The 24,017-nt window shown below is 50.6% G+C and overlaps 2 protein-coding genes across 3 annotated transcripts; both read left to right on the top strand.

The window, feature by feature from the left end:
• The first annotated feature begins 223 nt into the window (after positions 1-223).
• BCL6 (BCL6 transcription repressor) lies at positions 224-9,939 on the top strand. 2 transcript variants are annotated; one of them, XM_057427438.1, is made up of 9 exons: positions 224-268; positions 1,301-1,471; positions 2,551-2,772; positions 2,910-3,893; positions 4,418-4,599; positions 5,692-5,859; positions 7,194-7,324; positions 7,730-7,867; positions 8,628-9,939. In XM_057427438.1, the coding sequence occupies exons 2-9, from the start codon at positions 1,311-1,313 to the stop codon at positions 8,769-8,771; spliced, it is 2,130 nt and encodes a 709-aa protein (XP_057283421.1). In that variant the 5' UTR covers positions 224-268; positions 1,301-1,310; the 3' UTR covers positions 8,772-9,939. The 2 variants fall into 2 exon arrangements, with proteins under 2 accessions (XP_057283421.1, XP_057283420.1); XM_057427437.1 differs by having other exon boundaries at positions 230-268; positions 1,304-1,471.
• An 8,147-nt stretch (positions 9,940-18,086) lies between these two features.
• SST (somatostatin) lies at positions 18,087-19,866 on the top strand. The gene is made up of 2 exons (XM_057427452.1): positions 18,087-18,336; positions 19,352-19,866. The coding sequence occupies exons 1-2, from the start codon at positions 18,199-18,201 to the stop codon at positions 19,562-19,564; spliced, it is 351 nt and encodes a 116-aa protein (XP_057283435.1). The 5' UTR covers positions 18,087-18,198; the 3' UTR covers positions 19,565-19,866.
• The last annotated feature ends 4,151 nt before the right edge of the window (positions 19,867-24,017 follow it).

Raw genomic sequence — 24,017 nt, forward strand, 5'->3', positions numbered from 1 at the left:
GCTAGAGGGTGTGGAAGAAGCTATGATTGGATTCTCAAAGCCTGTGGTTGTGATAAGAATGTACTGTACCGGAAGAAACAAATGTTAACCTTACTGGAGAGTAGAAGGTTTGTTATCTCTAGCTTTTATCCAAGTGATACTTGAACGAAACAGCAGGCTTGTGTCCTGCCATGGCCAATTCATAATTGCCAGCTAATGTGGCGTTTGTTTTCTTGTGCTTTATTTGTAGGTTTGAAAGAAACTTTTGGACTGTGAATTGAGGCATTGGGTATGTAAATCTTAATTTTGTGCTTTCCCTTCCATCCTCCCCCCTCCCCATTCCCTTTACCATGTTGAATGAAGGTTTCATTAGACCCAGCTGGAATTCGTTTCTGGGAGAGCAGCTGCTCTGTAGAAAATACTGTATGTTCATATGCTGCTGGGGAAGGAGGAGGAGTTGAAGTTGTGGGAGGGGGTTGATCACGGGGGAATTTGATGCTGAGGATGCACATTCCAGCTCAGACTTTAGGCACAGGGAGTTGTGGTCTTCCCTGGGTGCTAGCTGGGAGGACATTTCTGAGATGGGTCAACAGGCATTGTGTTGAGGGAAGGCTTCATGTTCCTCGATTAACTCGAGCCTTGCTCACTGGGAGAGACTGGGCTGCAGTGTGGGTAGCAGCTCAGCAGGTTAGATGAGTTCTTCTTTTCATTGTCACCACCAGTTCATTGGGAAACTGTGGACAGGTCTTCTCCAGAGTGGCCAGCACTTGGGAGCAAGAAAGTAGTTTGCTGATGAATGAGGGTTGGTGATCCACTGCAGGCTGAATTTTCCAGGTGTTGAAATCTTCATTTGGAACCTAATGGCTTGTTTTGATTCCTGTGGCTAGATTTTCAGCCAGCCAGCAGGCGAGTGAGGGGGATTGCTTCTGAGGAAGATCTGAAGGCTAGGAAACTGTGCTGGGAGCTTCATGGAGATGAATGCAAGTGGTGGTGGGAGGAGTGGGCTGGGGTGGAGCTGCCATGGGCGAGGCAGGGAGAATGAGGAGCTGGTTAGCTAACCTTCAGGAGGGTCTGGTCACCTTTGCTTGCCAGTTTTCTGGGTGGGACTGAGACATGCCAGGTCTCACTGTTGGTAGCAGCCTGGCAGGTGCTTGGAGGGGTGCAGGGCTGTTTGCCTTGGGACCAAGGATCTAGTGCTGTCCCTGCCAGCAGCAGTTGGCTGTCTGAGCACATCCTAGAGCAGCAGCTGTCTCTTCGCTGGGTTTAGGGTGCTTGCCTGGCTGCTTCTCCATTCCCATCCTCCTCCTGCTTCTCTTTCAAGTAGACTCAAGATGGCCTCGCCAGCAGACAGCTGCATTCAGTTCACCCGCCATGCGAGCGATGTCCTTCTCAATCTCAATCGCCTTAGAAGCCGGGATATCCTGACTGATGTTGTCATCATCGTGAACCGGGAGCAGTTCAGAGCCCATAAAACAGTCCTGATGGCCTGCAGGTGAGAGCAGGGTTCCCTCCCTGCCTCCCTTCCCCACTCTCTCTGTCTTTGGCCGTCAGCAGTACTGCTGCAGCACTGGGGAGGTTTGTGGGGTTTACAGAAGGGGAAATGGAGGGAGAGAAGCAGAAGTGAAAGGGGCCGCCAAGAATTTTGTACCTGTAACAGGATTAGAGCTGCGACTCTTTGCCTCCAGCATAATGCCCACACCCTCTCTCCTCCTTGCACACCCACATCTGCCCACGTGCAACCCACAGAGACAAACAGGAGCAGAGCAGATATGAGGCATATTCCTGAGGTAGAGCTCAAATGCTCTGCAAAGACAGGACAGGAGCGGGAAGGAAAGGGAAGGCTGGACGCTCGCTGGGGTGAGTGTGTTCTCTGTGACCTCAGTGTCCCCTGCTGCTGCTATTTCTAGAGCTATTCCTCCCTGGCTGCTGGCTGCACCCACCTTTGTTGATTTCTTTTTCCAAGCCTGGTGGGGTCTGAAATCCCTTTCCAGCTCCTAAGATTGCTGGAATTGTTTCCTAGTGTATGGTAAATAACATCCCACCGTTACGCAGTTGGATTACGGCAGATGCCTTGCAGGGTCTCCTGCTGACAAGATATAAAAGATCTGAGAAAGCAAAGGTCTGACTATGAAGACATCTGAAAAATGTTTTGCCAACATTTCCTTTTTTTCTTTTTTTTTTTTTTTTCTTTTCTGGTTAAAGAGTGAGCATGGGTGCCCCAAGAGGCTTCTGAAAGAAATGAGTCACAGTGGGAAGGGGGTGTTGGTAAGAACAGCGACGAGAAAAAAAAAAAAGGGGGGGAATTTCTAAATGTAGGCAGTAGGGAGTTGTTGAGCGGGTGAAATCTAAAAGCAGGCTGTTCCAGTCGGGAAAAGTACAGTGCAGAAGACGCTTACTAAGCTGAGAAACCAAGCTTGATAATAAGGGGAAAGCTCAGGGAATTCTTTAATTGCTGTCTCTTCCTCCCTTCCCCTTCATGAACCCCTCTGTGCTAAGGGATTTCAGACAAATTTCCCTTTCTTCCTCTGAATTGTTATAACACTCATCCTCTCCCCTGTCTCCTCTCTGCAGTGGCCTTTTCTACAGCATCTTCACTGACCAGCTCAAGTGCAACTTGAATGTCATCAACCTGGACCCTGAAATTAACCCTGAGGGGTTTTGCATCCTCTTGGACTTCATGTATACATCCCGCCTGAACTTGAGGGAGAGCAACATCATGGCCGTGATGGCCACTGCACTGTACCTGCAGATGGAGCATGTGGTTGATACTTGCCGAAGGTTTGTCAAGTCTAGGTGAGCACTGTGAGTGTACTTTGGAGAGCCTGAGATGGTGTGTTTGGGTGGGAACGGGGAGAGCCAACAAAGTCTCTGCGAACTTATCCTTACGGGCTGAAAATGACTGTGTCTCCCTCCTTCTTGCCTGATTCCAGTGAAGCAGAAATGGTGTCTGCTGTGAAGACCCCAAGGGAAGAGTTTTTGGCTGGACGGATGCTGAGTCACCCAGAGGTGATGGCTTATCGGAGCAGAGAAGTCTCAGAGAATGGCATGCCTCTCCAAAATGGGTCCCTCTGCAACGGGAGGGCCTTTGCACCTGGCTTGATCAATGGTTTGTCTGGATCCCCCATTTCCTACCATGGATACAGCCCACTCCCTCTAAATAGCTTCCTTGTGGATGATGAGTTGAGAGAGATGAGGATGCCCCTCTCTGAACTCTCGAGGGCAGGTGCTTTCCCCAAGGAGAGGATCCTACCATGCGACAGCTCCAGGACCATCCCCACAGAGTACATGAGAACCATTACTGACATCTCAGCCAACATGTGCCACGCTACCATCTATGCTCCAAAAGAAGGTGCTGCTGAAGAAGCCAGGAGTGACATGCACTACAGCGTAGCCTCTGGCCCCAAACCTGTTGTCCCTTCGATCCGGAACAATCCTTATTTCTCTTGTGACAAAGTGGCCAAAGAGGAGGAGCGAACCTCTTCAGAGGATGAGATCAGCCAGCACTTTGAGCCTACCAACACCCCCCTGGACCGCAAGGGACTCATCAGCCCCCAGAGCCCCCAGAAGTCAGACTGTCAGCCCAACTCGCCAACCGAGTCCAGCAGCAGCAAGAATGCTCGGATCAGTCAGAACTCCAACTCCCTCTTCACAAAGAGCCCCACAGACCCCAAAGCGTGCAACTGGAAGAAGTACAAGTTCATCGTCCTCAACTCTCTCAATCAAAACACCAAACAAGACAATGCTGACCAGAATGAGATGGGAAGCCTTTCTCCTCGCACCTATGTGCCAATGTCCACTTGCCAGCAGTCCATGGAGCCGGAGCATCTCAACGTTCAATCCCCGACAAAGATAAGCGTGAGTGGAGAAGACTCTACTATCCCACAAGCAAGCAGACTCAACAATATTGTTAACAGGTGAGAAGGTTCTCTCTCCCCAGCGCCCCTCTCTGGAGACACAAGACTCGCTGTGTTGTTTGTAAGAGTTTGGAAATGTGTGAAATATCTGTAACATTTGGCTGAGCAGTCCAGCCATGAGCAGGTGGAAACCTCTGCCTTTGGTGGAGCACTGCCAGTGACATCAGCTGGGTGCCAGCGGTCCCCACTGTAGTGGTGCCTGGACTAGTGATGGAACTAGTATTGCTGGATCCAGAATCTCTTGAGCTTTTGGTTGGCTGTAAGCATTGGAAAGGCCAAATTACCAGGGAACAGTACACTATCCTCTGAACCTGGATGTTCCTAGAGAGCTTTGAGGCCATTTGGTGATGGGATTGAGGCTCAGGGACCTGTTGTTGATCAGGGCTATGCTGTGCATCTTGCCACAGAAGTGTTCCCATAAAACATGTCTGTCCGTTGTGCGTGGAAGAGTGCAAACAAGGACCTAGTAGTTGAAGCACAGCAAGAGCCTTCTCACAGCTCTCTGTGTTGCTGTCTTTCCACAGGTCCCGGGATGGGTCCCCTCGGAGCAGTGAAGGGCAGTCCCCGCTGTACATGCATTCATCAAAGTGCAGTTCCTGTGGTTGCCAGTCCCCACAACATGCTGAGATGTGCCTTCATACCCCTGGCTCAAACTTCGGAGAGGAGATGGGGGAAACCCAGTCTGAATATTCTGATTCCAGCTGCGGTGAGTCTTGCATCCCTGGTCACCTTTTCAGCCAGCAGGCAAGGGGGCTGTGCAGTCCAGGTACCCATCCATGCAGTGCCCTGTGTCCAAACAGGCAGTCAGACCCGTCCCTGATGCTGGTGGATCCCAAGGTGCTTTACAGTCCCCTCTTAAGTGGCTAACCAGCTGTGCGCACACGTGAGGGACACGCATACATCAGAATTGCTTCCTTCCTCCCATTCCCCAGCACCATCTAGATATCTTGCGTGGGGAGTTAGTCACCTGCTGCAAACTTGTCAGCTAAGGACAGGAAACAAGTTCACCCCACCCCCCGAACCACAGGAGAACAAGCTTGGCAGATGTAATGACCCTAATGGGGATTAGGCAAGATGGTGTGTCTCATACTTCCATCATGATGTCTTAATTATCAGGGTGTCCAATACGCACATCTGGAGAAATGCAGATAATGAGGCTTGCAATCCTGTTGCAAAACTCCATAAGCCCAGAAACAAGTATCTGTGCACCCATCTGCCTGTAGCTCAGGGAGGGGGAGTGCAGCATTGTCACCTGTAGTGTGGGCAGAGATCCGCAGAGGGAATCCGACTGTGACAGTCAAAGCTATATAGAGCACTTGAGAGACAGGCACCCTCCTATGGAGGGCAACCTGCCTTGTACTTCAGATAATAATGGTCTTCCTGTGCCCAAGGAAGACATCTGTACATTTAAAGGTTCAAGACATCTGAAAGTGCTGGGGTTGCTCCAGAGCTCAGCATCCATCCCTCAGAGGATGCTTGATAACTTGAGTGCCTTTGTGGACCCCTCTGGGAAGTATTCATATGAGATGCTGGCTTCTTGGAAGCAGCTTGTGTCACAATGAAGGAGAGAGAGCTCATGATGACTTTGCTTTCTCAAACCACACATTATATTGCTGTGTGCACAAAAAAGTCAGGAGGTAATGGCATGGTGCAAATACTGCTGACCACAAATGCCTGCACTCAGCTTCTTGTTCCAACACTCGCTATCCCTCTCCACAATCCCAAACCTATCCCGTGGCCCACCAAAGTGCTGCCCATGCATTTGCCCATCTCATTGCTCTCCTTTCTGTTCTTCCAGAGAATGGAGCCTTCTTCTGCAATGAGTGTGACTGCCGGTTCTCTGAGGAGGCCTCTCTCAAGAGACACTCTCTGCAAGTACACAGTGACAAGCCCTACAAGTGTGACCGCTGCCAGGCCTCCTTCCGCTACAAGGGGAACCTTGCCAGCCACAAAACCGTCCACACAGGTAGGTGCTGGCCATGGGGAAGACCTACTGGGGAGGCTGTAAGTTGCTGGGCATGTGGGTATCTATGGCTGGGCTTGTCCCAGGTGCATCGTCCTCTGCTCTGTGTCACAAGCTGTCCATGATGGGAAGAGCAAGGTGCTTTTCTTGGCATTGCTAGGGATCCCTGGGGCAGAGCACCAAACCTGGGAATGGGGGAGATGCTGCCTCTCCTCACAGCAGGAGGATGGAGCTCAAGCTCTTTTGCTGTAAAGCCCTGAGCACCACCATTTCTAAAAGCATCTTGCAAAATGCATGGCTGGGATGCATTGGCCTCCAGGTTACTTTGTGATAGACTTAAAAAGAACATTCAGGGAGAAGTCTGGAGATTTTTTTCCCCTACATCCTAGAAATCCAGGTCATACTTAGCCTGGCAGAAACTCTGCTGATGGGAAAATCTGTGAATGGATGGAGTCTGAATCACCACATTGAAAGCTGAGAAAAGAAGGGGATATTAAGGGTTTAGTCATTTGCTGACAAACCTAGGGATTTTTTTTTTTCCCATGCCTTTATTAACGCTTAACACGTCAACAACCAGCTAACTAGCTGGGGAAAGGAAGTCTGGGCTGACGACTCAGTGCTGCTGCACTGAATTAGACACAAATCCCTGCAGTCTCAGTTCATTCCAGGCAAATGAGATGACACAGGTGCCGGGGCAAAGTTTGAGGGTGCATGGGGTCAAAGCCTGGAAACAAAAGAAAAAAGCAGGAGGGGACAGACAATGGCTAATTCCCACTTGTCATCAAACCCATCTGATGAGGCCAGCAGCAGTGACCATAGCCAAAATAATGACTTAGAAGCCAGGCTGCTGGGTATGCCTTGGTTTTTCTGCTCTATCAGCTCCTTTCTCTCCTCTAAAGAGGTGACAAATTGCAGAGGCAGGATGGGCTGGGGACCACAAGGAGCCCAAAGGGAGCCAGGTGGCCCTGTGTGGGTTAGTGATGGCTGTGGGGATGTGCCAGCCGCTGTTGCAGGGCCAGGAGGAGCAACGTTGTTAATCCTTGCTGGGAGAGTTACCTGACTTTCTCCCTTGCCCTGAAGGCTGCAGCTCCCAGCCTGAAAAAGAAAAGATAATCTGGTGGTGCCTGGGTACCTCCTGAGCTCACCCTGCTCTGGAGACACCCTGAGGTGATGTTGCTTGTCCACAGCCATCTCCAAAAGGGACAAGGAGTTGGGGCTAGTGCTTCATGCCATTGGGGTATGGCATCTGAAGGGACTTAGCTTTGGGGAGCACCGTGGATCGTGGGGGCTGAGCGTGCCCATAGTTAATCCCTCACCCATTGTTTTGGGTTCTGCAGGAGAAAAGCCGTACCGCTGCAACATCTGTGGGGCACAGTTCAACCGGCCGGCCAACCTGAAAACCCACACACGCATCCACTCCGGAGAGAAACCATACAAGTGCGAGACCTGTGGGGCCAGATTCGTCCAGGTGTGTATGGCCTCTGGGACCTGCAGAGCCTGGGGAGGTGGTACATGGACAGATCTCCTTCCCAAAACTGGTGATAACTTCATGGCGGGGAGGAGGCTGATGAGGCTGCCTAGGACAGCTCTTCCTGTGGTCTTGTGGTATAAAAAGGGACTTTATGGTCTGTGTGGGCCAGTTTGGCTTAGTATGAAGGAAGCGTGGTTGCTGTTTTTAGCTCTTTTCCTCCATTTGCTATTAAGGATTAGAGATACCGGGCATCAGATACATGTTGTTTTGACTCCCTACTAGAGCCCAATAGACCAAAAAAAAAGATGGCTGGGCAGACCCCTGTTCCTGGTGGAATGCACTTGCTCTGGTTGGGATGCCCTAATCTCTGGGGCTGTCCTCACCTGGAACTGCTCTCTCTAGGTGGCCCACCTCCGTGCTCACGTCCTCATTCACACCGGGGAGAAGCCGTATCCCTGCGAGATCTGTGGCACACGCTTCCGGCACCTGCAGACCCTCAAAAGTCACCTTCGAATCCACACGGGAGAGAAACCGTATCATGTGAGTAACTCAGCTTTGTCTGGGGGGGGGGGATCTCAACCCCTCTCGTGCCTTAACTGATGCTGACATGTTATTTTGTCATGAACGGCTGTGTTGGAAACACTAATGTGTGGCCCAGGCTGGGTACATCTTAGCTGCTCTTCTTTTCTTCTGCCCCATCTGGAAGAAGGTCACCCTTCTCCAAGTATCTGTGGCTTAAATCACAGCTGCTTGCTGTGCACAGAGATGAGGGGAAAGGAGCACAAAGCCTAGCTTGGGGTCCCCAGCTGAGCAACCTGCCCTGCCCTTGCTTGCAGCCTGAGGACTCCCTGCTCTTTGCTGAAGTTTTTGTGGCTTTCCCCATCTGCTAGAGAGGAAATCGGAGCAGGGGTTATCATCCACATATCCCTCTGGAGCCATCCAGCTTGTCAGGGGTCAAAAGCAGCTCCTGAAATAGTCCCATAGCTGGTTTCAGCATCTAGATAAGGAGCTTGGAGCTACATCCATCAGAGCCGGGGTCCTCCCCTAAGGGACCTGAGCCTCTGAGCATCCCATAAACCAAACCGTGTGCTGCTGAAAGCCTGGGTTGGAGAGTCCCCAGGTACTGCTTCTTCCACCATATTCCCACATTTCCCTCATCCACCAGTATAATGCACTCAGCATCCTGAGGTAGCTGCTGGGGGACAAGCATTTGCACAGGATGGGTGCCTGCCCTAAAAGGAAGGATGTGTTTCCCTAGCATCACATTTCACACCCTCTGTCTTTCCCTCTCACCCTGCAGTGTGAGAAGTGCAACCTACACTTCCGCCACAAAAGCCAGCTGCGGCTTCACCTCCGGCAGAAGCACGGGGCCATCACCAACACCAAGGTGCAGTATCGCATCTCAGCGAGCGAGGTGCCTCCAGAGCTCCCCAAGGCCTGCTAAAGCAGAGGATTTCGTAGGAGAAGGTTGTCTTGCCATGGGGAGAATCTGTCCAAAGGATACTTGCAACACTTTAAAAGAAAAAGGAGTAAAATTAAAACAAACAGAAAAAAAAAAAAGAAAAGAAAAAAATTCATCACATGATGGAGTGCCTCTAAACCCATAGTACAGATAGGTGGAAAAACATTAGAAACCGAACAGAAATTGCAAATACACGGGTTTTATTTTTTCCCAGTTATGTGAAGCGGAAAGAAAATTAAAATTATTCAGATCTTACTGTATATAAAACGTAAAATCAAAATAGTCATTTTAAATGTCTGTGCAGTGGAGTGTTGATAAACTCTGGAGTCTAACCTTCACAGCCTTTGCCGTTTGAAGATGAGGAATGTAATGTTGATTTATGGGAACAGATTTTTTCTTTTGTATGCAAAATGTGTGTTCTTTTAAAGAGAAAGTATGCTATTAAAGAGAGGGCTTTAACTTTTTTAACCAAAGGTGAAGGAATCTATGGCAGAGTTGTAAATATATATAGATATAAATATATAAATATATATATAAAATAAATATATATAGACCTTTAAAAAAAAGCTATATTAAAAATATATAATGCATTAAAGGCTCAGTTGGACTCTGCAGGCAGAAGCCATTCTGAGAATCTTTATTATGATAGAGCACTTAATGAGATATTTTAAAGTATTGCATCTGTACAAGTAAGAAAATATTTTGTCTAAATGCATCAGTGTATTTGTATTTTTTTGCAAGTGAAGGTTTACAATTTACAAAAAAGTGTGTATTAAACCAACAAAGCTGCAGAAGGAATTTAAAATAATAATAAAGTGTAATTTTTTTTTGTTCTAGTTCTCAGTCTGTATATATGTAAAATGTGGTTTCGCACGGTGCCTTTCTTTTCGATGGAAGTTTTCAATGTATGGACTATATTGAGCTCCGTTTCTTCAAGGTACAGCCTGATGTTGCAAAAGGAGTTTTGACGGAACTCTCTGTCGGGGAATGTTCTATTTTTTTGGTTTTGTTTTATTTTTTTGATCTTATTTTACATGCTTGTGTTATAAACAATCTCGGGAGACAGGGTTTGGGCTGTGTCTAAACTGCATTAATGCGTTCTGTAAAATATAGCTGTACAAATAAAAATAAAATGAAGAAAAGTGAAGTACGATGGAGTGAGGGTTCTGTTCCTGCCTGTGTCCATAGCACCTTGAAGGCCAGTCAGTGGCCTGGGAAGGGGCTGAGCATCCCGAGCCCCTGCACAAGCTTCTAGGCTTGGAGCCGCTCTGGCCCTGCACTGAAGGTCAAGGGAAGATGGTCTCTGGTATAAAGGCAGGGCAAGACTTGAGCTCACTGCTCCGAGTGCTGGGGGTCTGCCCACCATGCCACCTCCTTGATGCTTTCTGCATTTGCACCAAGTAGCTAGCAGAAATAGGGCAGATGCTGGGAAGAGGGCTTTTGCTGACCAGCCCATGGCTGGTTCCAGATGGCTGTGCAGTTATTTATATTTCCTGGAAACCAATGCAATTGCCAGAATTGCTCAGGGAAGAAAGTTGCCTGCTGCTCCTCTTGCTTTCCAGGGCCTGGGCCAGTGGGGGGCTGCAGTTCAGCTGCCTTGTTCAATTGCTCAGTGGAGCAGGGTCTGTAATCCCCTCCAGGAGCTCGCTGGCTGATAGTATCTCTGGGCTTCCAGCCACTGCATACTGGCTGCAGGCCAGAGCTGAGAAAGCCCAGCTTGAGGGAGTCCCCCTGCTCTCCCCAAGCAGGGAGCAGAGATACTTTAGTCCATTTGCGTGGCTGTGCAGAGCCAGGGGTGAAGCCATGGGGTGATCCAGCCCTGTGTTCTTGGAATACAGCCACTCCTTGCTAGTGAGGGCTCACTAGCTGAAGAAAACCAAGGAAAGAGCCTCATACAACCAGCTTCTCTGAATTACACAGGCAGGACCAGCTGCAGCCAGTTCTAGTGTGGAGCCTGGCCATTCCTCAGTCTGGTCTGGGGTGGGGTCTGAGCCACAAAGGGCTTGTTTCATTTTATTTTACTTAATTCATGGATAATTTTGGTGCAGGGCTAGGGCTGTGATTCATAGTGGGGGGACTTGGAAACACTGGCTTGAAGGGGAGGGCCTGACTGATTCCAGGGTCAGGAGCTGGAGGTGAAGAGCAGGATGGGCTTTCCAATACACCATAGAACAGATGTGGACATGATGCAAACAAAGCAGCCGTTCTTAGGAGGGAAATGCCAAGAAAGGGGAGGGGGGAGAAACTGCTTTGCAGGACCCCCAACTCCTCAGGCTTGCCTCCCAGCAGACCAGATCTGCTGGAATATAAGAAGCCTAAAAAACTGACTGAGCTGGAGTCAGCCTCTGCCTGTTCCTGCTGTTTGATTTGGCCAGGCAGCCTGCAGGAAGTGCCTGCAGGTTGCAAGGCAGGCTTTTCATGGGCCGAGGACTCTCATGTGCATCCTCCTGGACAGAAGCCTATTCCTTACCACTCAGGCTGGGTACACTTGCTGCCTGCTTGGCAGGGCTGAACCCAGCACAAGCCCTCACTAGCTTCCTTGTGCTAGGCACGGGGGGGCAGGGGGAAACAGCAAGTGGGGCATCACCTGCGCATTAAGAATAGCAAAAACCTGCTTTCCCACCTTGCTGCTTCTCACCATCTCTCCCTGGTAGGTTTTTAATGTTTAGTAAATCTGGTTGTCTTCATGGTGGGGTTTTGACACATGAACTGGTCATTTGACACACATACTTCTCTTTCTCCCCTCTCTTTTGGGAGCTGCAGGTCTGTAAGCTTGCTAACTCTCTGATTCCTGCAGTTGTCTCTTTTGGAAGTGGCTGGACTGGGCTCACAGCCCCACTTGCCCCAGACAAGCAGACTGCATAGCCATGACCTCTATTCCCATTGAGTTGCTCAGCCGCCTTTGCAAAACAAACACTGTGTTTTCCTGGACCACGGCTGTGTTTCCTCCTCCCGACAGAGTTCTGTTTTTTTCTAAACAGTGATGTCACAGCTTTTCCAGGCAGTTCAGCTGAAGCCATAGCAATCGATCCCTTACTATCCATGGGGCAGCAGTCTGCAGGCATCTGGCACAGCCTGCCCGTGCCAGCAAGCTTTGCTCAGCATGCAGTGTTTGCAGAGGCAAGGGAGCTGTCACACACAGAGCTGCCCTACACGTTGTACAGCTGCGGAACGCACAAACACCGGACTGGTTAGGCCTGCCCCTGTCAATACTGAAGGATTATTGGCCCTTTGAAAACCAGGCTCCAGATACAGGGTCTGACTCTTGCCAAGCCTCAGGGTCACCACCAAACCGTTAAAGTGGATGGTTTCCAGGAAGCTTTCCAGGACGTGTTTGAACAGCTCTTTTGGTACCCGTCTCCCCTTCGTCCCATGTAAATACCTGCCCAATAGACAGTGATGTTGTAGAGTTTTCCTTTTATTCAGATGTATTCTGCTCTGGAAAAAAAAACAAAACAAAACAAAACACAAAAAAAAACCAAACAAAACCAAACCCAACTTGCCGTGCTGCAAACTCCTTCCCTGTTCTACTTCCCAGCACAGGCTTCAAAAAGACACAGCAGAGAAAGGGAGATGCATGTTTACTGCAGCTGAGCACTGCTTGGTGGGCTGTGTGCCCGCAGCAGTGCTGTGAACTGTGGGCCCCAGCTCCTGATGCACGCAGTTTATTCTCTAGTTCGTGGGTCTGGTCTTGGTACTGAAATCCTCGTGTCTCGGCTGTATTCTGCCGGGTCTCCACGGGAGGGCAGGCGAAGACGGAATTTGAGCAAAGAAAGAGCCCCCGGAATAAAGACATCGGTCCAAAAAAATCAGCCTTACGGTGTTGCAGCCAAGTCTATAGCATCTGTTCCTGCCGGGGCAGATCATACAATCCCGGGGAAGGTTTGCAGGCACAAGGAGGGTGCTTGCTTGCCTGCAGCCCGTCCCCCCCGTGTGGATCTGCTGTGTTGAATGGCAGCTGCACCCCGAGCTGGCCACAAGCAGCCGCAGAGCTATTGCAATCCCAAGGGCAGGATCCTGTGTCCCTGGATGAACGCTGCTGGTAGTGTGGTCGGAGTCAACTGCCCGTGGTCTCCTGGCTTGGCCTCTGTGAGAGGGGGCTAGTGTCACAGCCAAGGGAAGGGAGGCACGGGCTCTTGCTGTGGAGCTGGTGTTTATAGAGAGTTATAGAGAGAAATCAGAGCCCTCTACTATTTCATGTTTTCATGTGCTGATCGATCACCTCTTGCCTTATGCTAGTACCTCCTTATAGCATGGGCCAGCGTCTGTTTTTACAGTCCCTAACACGGCCCATCCATGGCTCCTAGTCGTATCTGCAGTAGTGCAGGTAAATACCCTGGCACTGCTCCTGGCTCATCCTGTTCACCTTTCCTTCTACACAAGTTTGTGCTGGCATTTCCCTTGTCTGACTTCAAGGTGTCTGCTTTCAGCCCTGCAGATGCCATGGCAGCATCCTAGGAGGCTGAGACTGGGCATTAATCTCAGGTAGCAGCAACAGAAATCCTGACCACACCTCAGGCTCCCAGACATTGCTAAAATTAGGTAGCAGGATTAATCTTTGTGAACCTCCACAGCCCAGCTCCTCTCTCACTTTGTTACCTAGAGCAGCAATCCCAGAGGCCTGTAATTAATGGAGAGTCCAGTTCTCTCAGATTTGCATGTAAGTTTTACTATAGAAACAGCGTTTTATCCAGAAAACTCTCAGGGCTGTTGCAAGTCTGTGTATGATCCCAACACCACCACTCTCTGTATGGCCCATCCCGGGGACATATGGTACCATTTTTCGGGAGTTTTTCTCCATTATTGAGCTCTTGGTTTTCATTATCACTCGATTATAACTGACTATCCTTCCTCCATTCGTCTGTACCTCCTGGGCCAGCACGATCCCTCCACAAGTGTTTTTGGCAAGCAGCAATACCTGCAAGGCAGTGGTGGCTTCCTCACTGCACAGCAGCACCGGCTGCATGTCCAAAGCCAGGATGAGGAATTTCATGGCCCTGGCTCGCAGATCACTGCTTGGCCCTAATGGATTGAGTGCTAGAAGATTAAGAAAAAAGGGATTTCCTTGCTGGCAAGGAAGTGATACGTGGCAAAACTTTCCTGCTCATGAAAGCAGTGTGTGGAGTACTTCATACGTGGTGATAGCCAGGGAAGAGAAGTGCAATGAGAGCCGGCTTGTGGCGGTGGTGACAGCAGAGGGCATGCTTTGCTGGTACAGCGCTGAGCCGGTGAGCACAGTCCCGGGAGTTGCTGGACTGACTGCTCTGTATCTGTGAAGGAAGCTGGAAACATAAGGATAAGGAAGCAGTCACAGGAATTCAGTGTAATTCAATTGCCTGCAAAGCCACATGCCCTGCAGCGCTGCGGCAGAAAGAAAGGAACAGAATTGCCTTCGCCACAGCTGAGGGGACGATGGATTTATCTGGCTGGGGAATGAGCATAAAGATTCAGAACACACTGATCCCATAGACGACCTGGGGGAGAAGGAACTGGTAAATCAATCTGCAACTTATTTACAGCTCCATGCCTCTGCCAGAGTTGTAAGGATGTCTGAAGGTCTGCCCTTACCCCTTCCCCAGGAGCCCTCAGTAGGAGACAGTCTGAAGATGTATGGAACAGATAGACTCCAGTTCTCCACTGCCTTATTGCTGGCTCTTTCAGGTCAGCAGAATATGTTTTTCTGAACCAAAGCACATGTTTTCATCCTTGTTTAAATGGTGTTCTTCCTTTATATTTTCCTTGAAATGTAAAAATTCTTCAGATGGAGAATATCAGAGTGATTCTCCCAAATACTACCTGAGAATGCAAAGATCTTCGGTTCATTCAACATGGTACCCATCAAAAAGGCTCAGACCTGATGGAAACTCAGTTTCTCTCCTTTAAACAGGCTGAGAGGTTTCTGGGGGAACATCCCTACCAAAACCCTGGCTCTGGCCCTGCCCCCACCAGCCTCACAACCTCAGATGAATCCCAAGAGGGGAAAAGAGCTAAGATGGACATCAGAGCCTTCCTGAGGCTGCTCTGGCTCAGGAGACAAGTCATCTCCTGATGGGACACAGAACCAGAGCTGAAAATGAGCACACCCTCGATTTCCTCTGGTGAGCATCTGAAATTCAGTGGGACAAACCCAAGACATTTCCCTCAGTAATATTTTTCCTGTTTCTAGAGGACACCGGTGTCATTCCTCCAGCCTTCCACAGGCAGAGGGGGAAGCAGGGGCGAAACCACTCAGCTCCACAGAGAGGAGAAGTCAGAGCCAATCTGGTCTTTATAACCCTGTCCCCATGTGGCTGAAGAGCCACAGTAGCCAGAGTAACCATCAAAACCAGGGATCTCCAACGTGACCGAGGGTCTTTGCTTGCCTGGAACTAGTCTGTGGTGAGCACATTAGCTGCAACAACATTATTCCTAACCTGAAGCCCTGTTGGGCATTGTTGCTCTGCAGCCAGATGCCCTGCATTGCCAGATGGCCATGAAGTGTTCGCAGGGCAGGGCTGGAGTTGATATGTTAAAATGAAAAGGGGGAGTGAAGACAGGGGCTAGCAAGGAACAGCTCTGAGCTCAAAGTCTTTAGTAGGGCTGGAATCATGCACGCAGAGGTGCTGCAGTAAGCTGGAGAAGAGTGGGGTGATGAGCAGTCTGGGTTTGTGCAGGATGTCAAGAATGGCCTCTCAAAACCCCTTAAGGACTTAAGTCTGGTTATCTTCTCCCATTTTGTGCCAGCATGACCCTACCAGCTTCTTAGAAACAGTCCTACTGGCCTGCCCAGAACTCATCCACTTCAGACTGAGCTCTGTACCTCTGTGTAATCCCATTAAATGTGTCTGAGCTCTGCTGGCCCAACACAAAGCTGGCAGGTAACAAGAAAGATGGAGAACTCATCAAGAGGTTGTTCCTGCACTGTAGCAACTCCTGCAACTCCCCCCTCCATGTTGGTGTACAGATGGGTCCTAGTGGTGATGAAACATAGCACTCCAGCCCATTTCTATGCCCTGGGACATACAGAAGAAGCTGAACTGAGCCCCATAGCACATCAGTGCAGATCCAGTGCTGTGCAGCTCAAGAAGCTGGTAGCCATTCCTCCCAGCTCAGGAGTGATGGGAGTTCCCAGTGTACCCTTCCTTTTGGTGTGACCAAAGGGTCACTGAATGGCCAAAGGGTGCCAGACTGGACAGTTGCCTGCTATGTGAAGTGTCAGGGGACATTAGGTAACAGTTTCCCATAGCCGCAGTGGAGTTTGAAATAATCCAGTGCTGCCTCCTATTTCCACCTCCAGATAGATACAGCCCTGAGCAAGATGCTCTGCCCTGAGCTGTGGGAACTGGCATGAGCTGCTGGGAAACTGAGGCTTTTTGCAAAGCCAGACCAGGGTAGCATTGCAGCGTGGCATGAGCTGGGCTGGGCTGTGCTGAGGATGAGAGCCTGGGGGCTAAGAAAGTAGTCTGTTCCCAGTGCAAGTAAACTGGGGGAGCCCAGCCTGCTGCTACTGGCACAGCTGGGAAAAGTAGGGAAACTACTGTTGCTGAGAGAAACCGTGCCTAGGAAAACTCTTGAGGACTGGCTCTGATTCTTTGACTGCAGGAGGAGAGAGATGCTGGTCCAGCTGCTACCACAGGAACATGGTTGAGAGAGAAGCTATGAGACTCATGGCCAATCTGCTCTTTTGGGTTTCAAACCACTCCTGTTGACCTTGGCAGGAGGCTGTGTCCTGTGCCCAAAACAAGGGTATGTGTCTGAAGCAGAGCAGCAGCTGACTCCTCTCTACCAGTTCTCCCAGAGCAACACCAGTGCTAGAAGATAGATAAGGTCCAAGGAATGCAGGGCTTGGCCTTGCTCAGGTCAGGCAGCTGAGGAAAAGTTGGCTGTAAAAGCAGCACAAGTCATAGAGTCATAGAATCACAGACTGGGTTGGTTTGGAAGGGACTTTAAATTTCATCCGGATCCCACTTGTCCAAGTCAACCCAACCCACAGGGTCTGACAGGCTATAAATGAAGGCTTCTTCTCTTGTGGGTGTCATTCATCTTGGACCATGATTTGGGAAGGACACAGAGGATGAATGCTGTGTGTGGCTGCAGATGCACAAAGGAAGAGAGGCACCACACAGGGAGGGCAGTCCTAGTTCATCCCAGAGTTCTGTCTGGTCTAAAGCCAGCGACCAGCTCTAGTTCCTCTTGCTGATTGTAAAGCAAGTAGAACCACCTTGGTTCATACTCCATGCTCCCATATCAGCCTCAGCAAACCCACCCAGCAGTACTAGGGTTGAAGGGAGGCACATTAATTCTTCATGAAATGAAACATCCTTTTGAAGATTTCTGGAGACCTTTGTGTAGTACTTGGGTCCCTGCTCCACAAGGCTTTGACTTTCCTCAGATGGAAATTGAGATGATAAAATTTCCTCAGCTGGAAATTAAGACCCTGATACACCTTTTCTGGGTGGTAGTAGAGCCCCTTCCTTGCACATCCAGCTGGGAGAGGTAGCTGAAGGGTCTTATCCTTCTGGGTGACTGGGGCTTGCAGTAGCTTTGCCCAGTGCGAGCATCAGCAAGCTCACGGAGACAGGCTGTAGGACTCGAGGGCTGCGTATCCCAGTGGGACAGGCGCATCCCCCTTGGGGCCAGTGGGTCCAGTGACCCTGAGATGGAGACAGGGGTCCCTGCAGGCTCAGCCACGGATCTGCACGCACCGATCTGTTTCCCCGAGCTGCAGAGCCGTGGCGGAGCCGGTGCGCTCTCCCGGGAGGCTGCCGGCTGCCAAAGGAGCTGGCCCGACGGCCGATGGAGCTGGCCGGGTTCGGGCAGGCAAGGACCTGTGCCGGAGAGCCCCGCGGAGACCGGGGAGGCAGAAAGGACCTCCGGGGGCAGCTCAGTATTCCCCATCCCCTGCTAGAGCTGAGGACAAATCCGCCCTTAATGCCACCCTTCCCAGCTCCCCTGACTCTGTATCTTTTTCTTACCCGACGGGGCAGGAAGCCGCGTTAGGGCGAGGGGCTTTGGCACCGGGGCTGCTGGGGGGCTCAGCTCTCCGGCATGGGGATCAGACCCGCGGGGTGAGCGGTGCACAGCCGGGACCCCACACCGCTGCGCCGGGGGGAGCAGCGTGTCTGGGGCGGAGGGAGCAGACGAGCAGTGTCGGGGCACTGATCTGGGGAGGTGGGGGTACTCGGGGGGCACCATGGAAGCTTGACCGGCCCCTGGCAGAGCGGAGCATCCCCGGTCAAGGCTCCCCCGGTCCCGGCCAGGGACCCACCCCCAGCGGCGTGGGGCGAGGGGGGCGCCCCCGCCTTGACGTCAGGAGAAGGGTTTATAAAGGCGGCGGGCGGCGAGGAGATCCCCAACGCCGGAGCCGAGCTGCAGCGGAGCCGTCAGCGCCCCCCCGCCGCCGCCTCTCCGCGTCCGACCCGCCGGCGAGATGCTGTCGTGCCGACTCCAGTGCGCCCTGGCCCTGCTCTCCATCGCCCTGGCCCTCAGCACCGTCTCGGCCGCTCCCTCGGACCCGCGACTCCGGCAGTTCCTGCAGAAGTCCCTGGCTGCCGCCGCCGGGAAGCAGGTGAGAGCCCCGCGAAGGAGCGGCCACCCCGGCCCCTCTGGCATCCCTCGGGTATCCCAACGGTCCTGCTCGAGATCCCCGCTTCTCCTCCAGAGATCCCTCTGATTCCCCACTGCGGACCCTCCGTTTCCCCAGCAGCGACCCTGGCAGCCCCATTGTGTACCCCTGGCTTCCCTGCTGCAGACCCCTCCCCTTCCTCACTGGGCACCCCAGTACCGTCAGTGCAGACCTCTAGCTCCTCACCAGACTTCCCCCATGTCCCCGTTTCAGCCCTCCTCTCCAGCTGCTTGCTGCAGACCCCAGTTCCCTGACAGGTCTCCTGGTTCCCTCTCCAGGGCCGAGCCAGGGTCAGGCTGAGCAGCTGAGGGCAGGAAGAGACAGACACACCCCCACCTCTATTCCAGCCCAGCTGGGTGCTGCAATGGGATGAGGAGCAGCCACTGCCGGGTCAGGGCGCAGAGACCCTGGTGAAGCTGTCCAGGGCTTTTCCAAGGCGCTGAACGAAGGCAGCTTTCCTGTTGCAGCAGGAGGATGTCGTTATCCATGCAAGGGAGAAGCTAGGGCTTGGAGGCACAAAAGGAGAAATAACTCCCAAGGCGAGGGTGTCCCAACTCAGCCTCCCCTGTGAGATTCCCCCAGAGATCTTTCCTGTGTCACTTTAGCAGCAGTCTCACAGCATCCTTGCTGAGTCTGGCAAGATGTGTTGGAGCAGTGGGAAGGAAAGGTGATGTGGTGCTCAGATGAGTTTGTTCCCTGCCATGGCCAGGACAGCAGTCTCTTTCCCACACCAGGTAGATGTCAGTGCTTTTCTGCTCCATATAAAGCGGAGGTGCAGCTGCTGCATAGCAGCTGTCAGGCTGGGCTCTTTGGGAAGCCAGGCTTCCCTTCTCCTCCAGAGTCCTTCTTGTCTCTAATCTGGGCACAAAGATATCTCAGAGGTGGAGTGTGAGCCCCCAAAAGCCAAGGAGTAATTGTGGTCTCTTTCTCCCTTCCTCTCTCTCTCTTCTCCCCCAAGGAACTGGCCAAGTACTTTTTGGCAGAACTGCTCTCAGAGCCAAGCCAGACAGAAAATGAAGCCCTGGAGTCTGAGGACTTGTCCCGAGGGGCTGAGCAGGATGAAGTGAGACTGGAGCTGGAGCGCTCGGCTAACTCAAACCCTGCTCTGGCACCCCGGGAACGCAAAGCAGGCTGCAAGAACTTCTTCTGGAAAACTTTCACATCCTGTTAGCTTTTGAAACCCACCTCTCCTCCCCATCCATCCCTGCCTTCTTCCTAGCCCCGGCCCTGAGCAGAACCTTCACCACCAGAGGCGAAGACTGTAAATACACAATCCACGGTTATGGTGAAATTAAAGAAACAAGGAAAATTTGAGTTTGATTTCCAGTCGTTTTAATAAAACTTTGTTCCAATTGTACATGGTTTGCTTGAGTTGTGATTTCTGAATAGTTCTTCAATGACATGCACTCTGCAACTCTTTCAGATGTACTATTTTTAATTCTTTGTTGCAATAAAGTTTATGTTTCAAACGGTGATGCTGAGACTTTGTGGTCAATGAGGAAAACCTCAGTTACCTCTCGGGCTGCTTGTCTTTGAAATGCCGTCTGTCTCAGGGCAGCAGCAGCAAACAGCATCCATATGCACACACACAAACTCTTTTTTTTTTTGTTGTGAACTTTCTAAGGGACCTAGAGACACAGTGGTACTTTAGATATCAATTCCCTGTAACTGTGGCTGAGCCAAATCCACACTGCTGGCACTTCAGTCAGACTAGAGGATTTACACCCATCACCAGAGGCATCACTCTAAATCACAGCTGTGTATTCCAAGTGACGGGGATCACAAAAGTGGTTCACGGTGCAAGTTTACCCCGCACATAACTTATTCCCTCAGCCACAAAAACTAACGGGTTTTCTTACCTGGCATATTTTATTCTTTGCAACATCCCCACAGACACTGCTTCTGGATTCATTTGGGAAGTTTTCCTTTGTTCTGCTTTGAAGGGGGAGGTTTCGCATCTCTCTAAAGCTGAGATGTTAGTCCCATACTGCTAGCTCCACTCTCTCTAATAAACTGGTTACAGCAGTTTTTCTATCCAGTATATCATCATTAAAGGCAACATTAAAAGGTTCAGCAGGGTAGGAGGTATCATCTGGAAAAAGACATGTTTCTCTCAATGAAGAGAAATTCTTCAGGCTTTTGCAGAGTTTCTTCCCTTTCTGGCCATGCTGGTTTGTGACAAGTAGCTGTGGGTGAGCTGGAGCCGTAGAGGATCATCCTGAATAGGGAGAGGTGTCACTTTGGTGAGAAATTCCTTATTCAGGATTAGAGGTAACAAACACTTTGCAGCCATCCTATGTGAAGGAAAGATGAAAGATGGGGGATCTTAGAGATGTGCATGAGTGGAGGGTTGAGCATGATCCTAGTAGAAGTGAATTCCCCAAATGAGGGCGTGTTCAGTCTCCTCTGGTCTCTACTGAGCATAGCTCTCTATGGAACATCATTGTTGATGGCTCATGGGCCACTGCCTTTGTTCTTGGTCTGCGTCTCCTTTCCCTGTGGGAAGAGGTTTGCTAGGTTTGAGCTGGGGACAGGTGAATCCCTTATCATTGGGAGCTATAGCAGTGCCAACATGATATCCCAGCCCTGCCATGCTCACTCACCTCAGGGCTCAGCTGGGCTCTCCACAGCTGACTGGTAACAGGCGAGGGCAGGGTGGATGTGCACGGGGAGGGGAGCTCCTGGCATCGGCCCCTCTGAGCCCAGAGGGAGGACTGGATGCTGCCCTCTTTCCCTGCAGCAGGGCAGCCATGGCTACTGCCTGTGCTGGTGACAGGGTGAAGGGCTGCATGCTCCCTGCCTGTCTGCTGCTCGGGAAGCTGGACCCTGCACCCTCTGGACAAGCCTTGCTGTGACATTATCCTGCATCTCCCCAGCTCCTGGGAGTCTTCTCTCCTCATCCCTTGTTAGAGGGGTAGGTTTTTGTGGTATTACCTAGGGATATGCACAGTCCTCATTCTCATCGCCCCCGCATGCAAGTATTGTGGGGATAAGGGCTCTGCCCTCTACTGCAGCTGGGTGCTTTGTAGACTGGGCAGGAACGGTGATCCTCCAGGCACTCTGGGGAGGCAGAGTGAGAGCCCCAGCACATAGGGTGCCCCTTTTCACTCCTGGGTTTCTGCAGCTGATGCAGCTGTGAAAGATGCAGGATTAAATCACCCTTGGGAGAGGGGCAGGGCTGGCACTGTCAGGGGGGAAGCCACCAAAAAGACACTTGAGAAGCACAGGTAATGAGCCCTAAAAGCAGACACTGTTTGAAAGCGTGGAGGAAGACTATCTGAGGGGAAAGTAACAGCCCCAGCTCATGTCTGATTCCTTGGCTGCTGTGCATCATCCAGGGAACAGATTTTAGGGGATTCAGTAAAGCAGAGATGTCCCCATCCCTGGCTGCTCACTCCTGTCTTGATTGAGGTCCCACTTAGCTTTCATAAAGCAGCTAATTCTTCAATGCTGAGACAGTCTCAAGGCAGCAGCTACAGGAACAGAATGGGGGTGGAGGTGCCAGGGGCTTGAATATTCTTATGCACTGAGTCCATCTTTCATGGGATATAAATAGACCACTACTTGCCTGAGATTTTTCCTCTTGGTCAGTGCTCAGCCAGTGCTTCTGAAGGGAGTTTAATCCTGCCAAATGCTGGAGTGAAACTTATCATAAATAGGGATGCAGATGATCCTCGAGCACAAGCAGGAATTAAAGACAGAGTGATTCACACACTATACCAGCCTGTTTCAGCAATACAGCTGGCGTCACGTCACGGCAGCTTCTGCAAAGCTTAATGAAGATATACTGGTGGAGATATGTGCGAATGTCCTCAATTCAGATACAGAAAGACAAAGCTGATCCTTCCATCAGCTCAGGAGCTCATGGAGTTTGGGAGGCAATTCCTAGGGCATTAAATACAGTATCACCACACATAATTGCACTGCAGCAGCACCAGCAATCCCAGGTGCTGGGAGCAGCACTAACACAATGCCAGAGATGGTCTTGCCTGGCTGAGCTGAAAAGACTAGAAAGACAAAGACAGATTTCGTGTTTCTCTGTGATAGGTGGGCATTGTGGGCTAGAGATTAAACTTTTATACTTAATCCCTGGCAATGCAGCCACAAAACAGCGTCCTGGGTTAGGAAGACTCTTGCTGGGCAAGGCTGAACCTGGGGTGAGTGCATAGGTGCACTCAGCTCCCACAGGCTACCAAAGGGGGAGCAGGTTTTGCGAGAGGTTTTCAAGTGATGTTCTCTGCAGCTCAGAGCTGAGGCTCCACAGAGGAGCAGCCTCAGCACAGGTCTGAGGGAGGTTAGGGGCTATGATGATCCGCACATGGCTGATTCATCTCCCCTCTTGCACTCGGTGTCACAGGCAGACCGAGAACAATCCCCATCCCAGCAGGTACCTTCAACCCAGTGATTCATCTGAGGCAGTGCAGCATAATGTCCATGAGGAGCCACATAACAGGGCTTGAAACTGCCGTCTGAAAAGATGCTTTTAATGAAAACCAGAAAAGATTGTATAAGACCTGGAAACACATATTCCCCAATGGGAAGTCAGTGACAAGCTTCTCAGCCACCCCCAGCAGCAAACTCTCTGATTAATGATATGGGTCAGGGTGTCACTTGTTCTAGGAAGCAGGCCAGGATTTTCTTTATATTTTCTTTTTTATGGTAAAAAAGGCAAGTCTTCCTTGGCCCAGAAGGACTGTTAGTGACAGACAACTTCAAGTGATTCTAACAGAGGAAATATCTGTGAGTTCCAGATTTCATTGCCTAGGACCATTCTGGGACCAGTCAACTCCCTTTGGTTGTGCAGAAAAGACCAAGCCCCTGGATGCATGGGCACAGCTACCCTCCACCCAGAACAGCCTGCAAGGTGCTCTGCCCTTCCTTTGCCTTTACTTTGCCTCTGTGGCTCCTAACAAGCATTACACCATCTCTCCATCGCTGATCCGCAGCTACTGGGAGCATGTCACATTCCCAGACGAGTTCTCACCACAGGAATCTTCCTCCTTTCCATCCTGCCCAACTCCCAGCACCTTTGGGGAACATCGGATCAACCTGCAGTCCCCCTATGGGTCAGCAGCAAGCATTTAGAAAGAGCACTTGCTGCTGCCACCAAGTCCTAATTCCCTGAAAGGAAAGCAGCAGGATGTTTATAGACCAGGGTGAAAAAAGCTATACCTAGGCAATAAAAGTTATTATGATAAAGGAACAGACTGTACTTTCTGCTCTCTCTGAACACCTTCTGACTCTGACAGCTTCTCATCAGAATAATGCAATAAAACTCACTTACACTGAGTAGCTCCTTGTCCTTTGTCTTTGTTTTATTAGGGAATTATTTGTTACCTTTTGCAAACATGTAATTGCACTTCTGAGAATGACTGGTTATTATGTACCTCAGAAGATCTTTTTAAATCCCAGCCTTAGGAGATTTACCCCATAACTTGTAGAACACAAGAAAAAAATTAACAAGGTCACAAATATGGTTCAGTTTTTCTCATATGTATAGTACAAATGCCAGCTTGTGCCATAAAATGATATTTCCAGCATCATCTGACAAAGAAACCCACCTGGTAATTCAATTAACAAAATGAATTTAGTAAAGGTACCCAGTATTTCCTACTGATAAAGTA

This window comes from Pezoporus wallicus, unplaced genomic scaffold, assembly GCF_028554395.1.
Source record: "Pezoporus wallicus isolate ANWC-B61680 ecotype Strahan unplaced genomic scaffold, APGP_CSIRO_Pwel_v1 scaffold_7107, whole genome shotgun sequence".
NCBI classification, from domain to species: Eukaryota; Metazoa; Chordata; class Aves; order Psittaciformes; family Psittacidae; genus Pezoporus; species Pezoporus wallicus.

Coding starts and splice junctions, on each gene's coding strand:
- BCL6 (XM_057427438.1), top strand. CDS start 1,311: ATGGCCTCGCCAGCAGACAGCTGCATTCAGTTCACCCGCCATGCGAGC. Junction 5,860..7,193: donor CCACAAAACCGTCCACACAG/GTAGGTGCTGGC, acceptor TGGGTTCTGCAG/GAGAAAAGCCGTACCGCTGC. Junction 7,325..7,729: donor GTGGGGCCAGATTCGTCCAG/GTGTGTATGGCC, acceptor TGCTCTCTCTAG/GTGGCCCACCTCCGTGCTCA.
- SST (XM_057427452.1), top strand. CDS start 18,199: ATGCTGTCGTGCCGACTCCAGTGCGCCCTGGCCCTGCTCTCCATCGCC. Junction 18,337..19,351: donor CTGCCGCCGCCGGGAAGCAG/GTGAGAGCCCCG, acceptor TTCTCCCCCAAG/GAACTGGCCAAGTACTTTTT.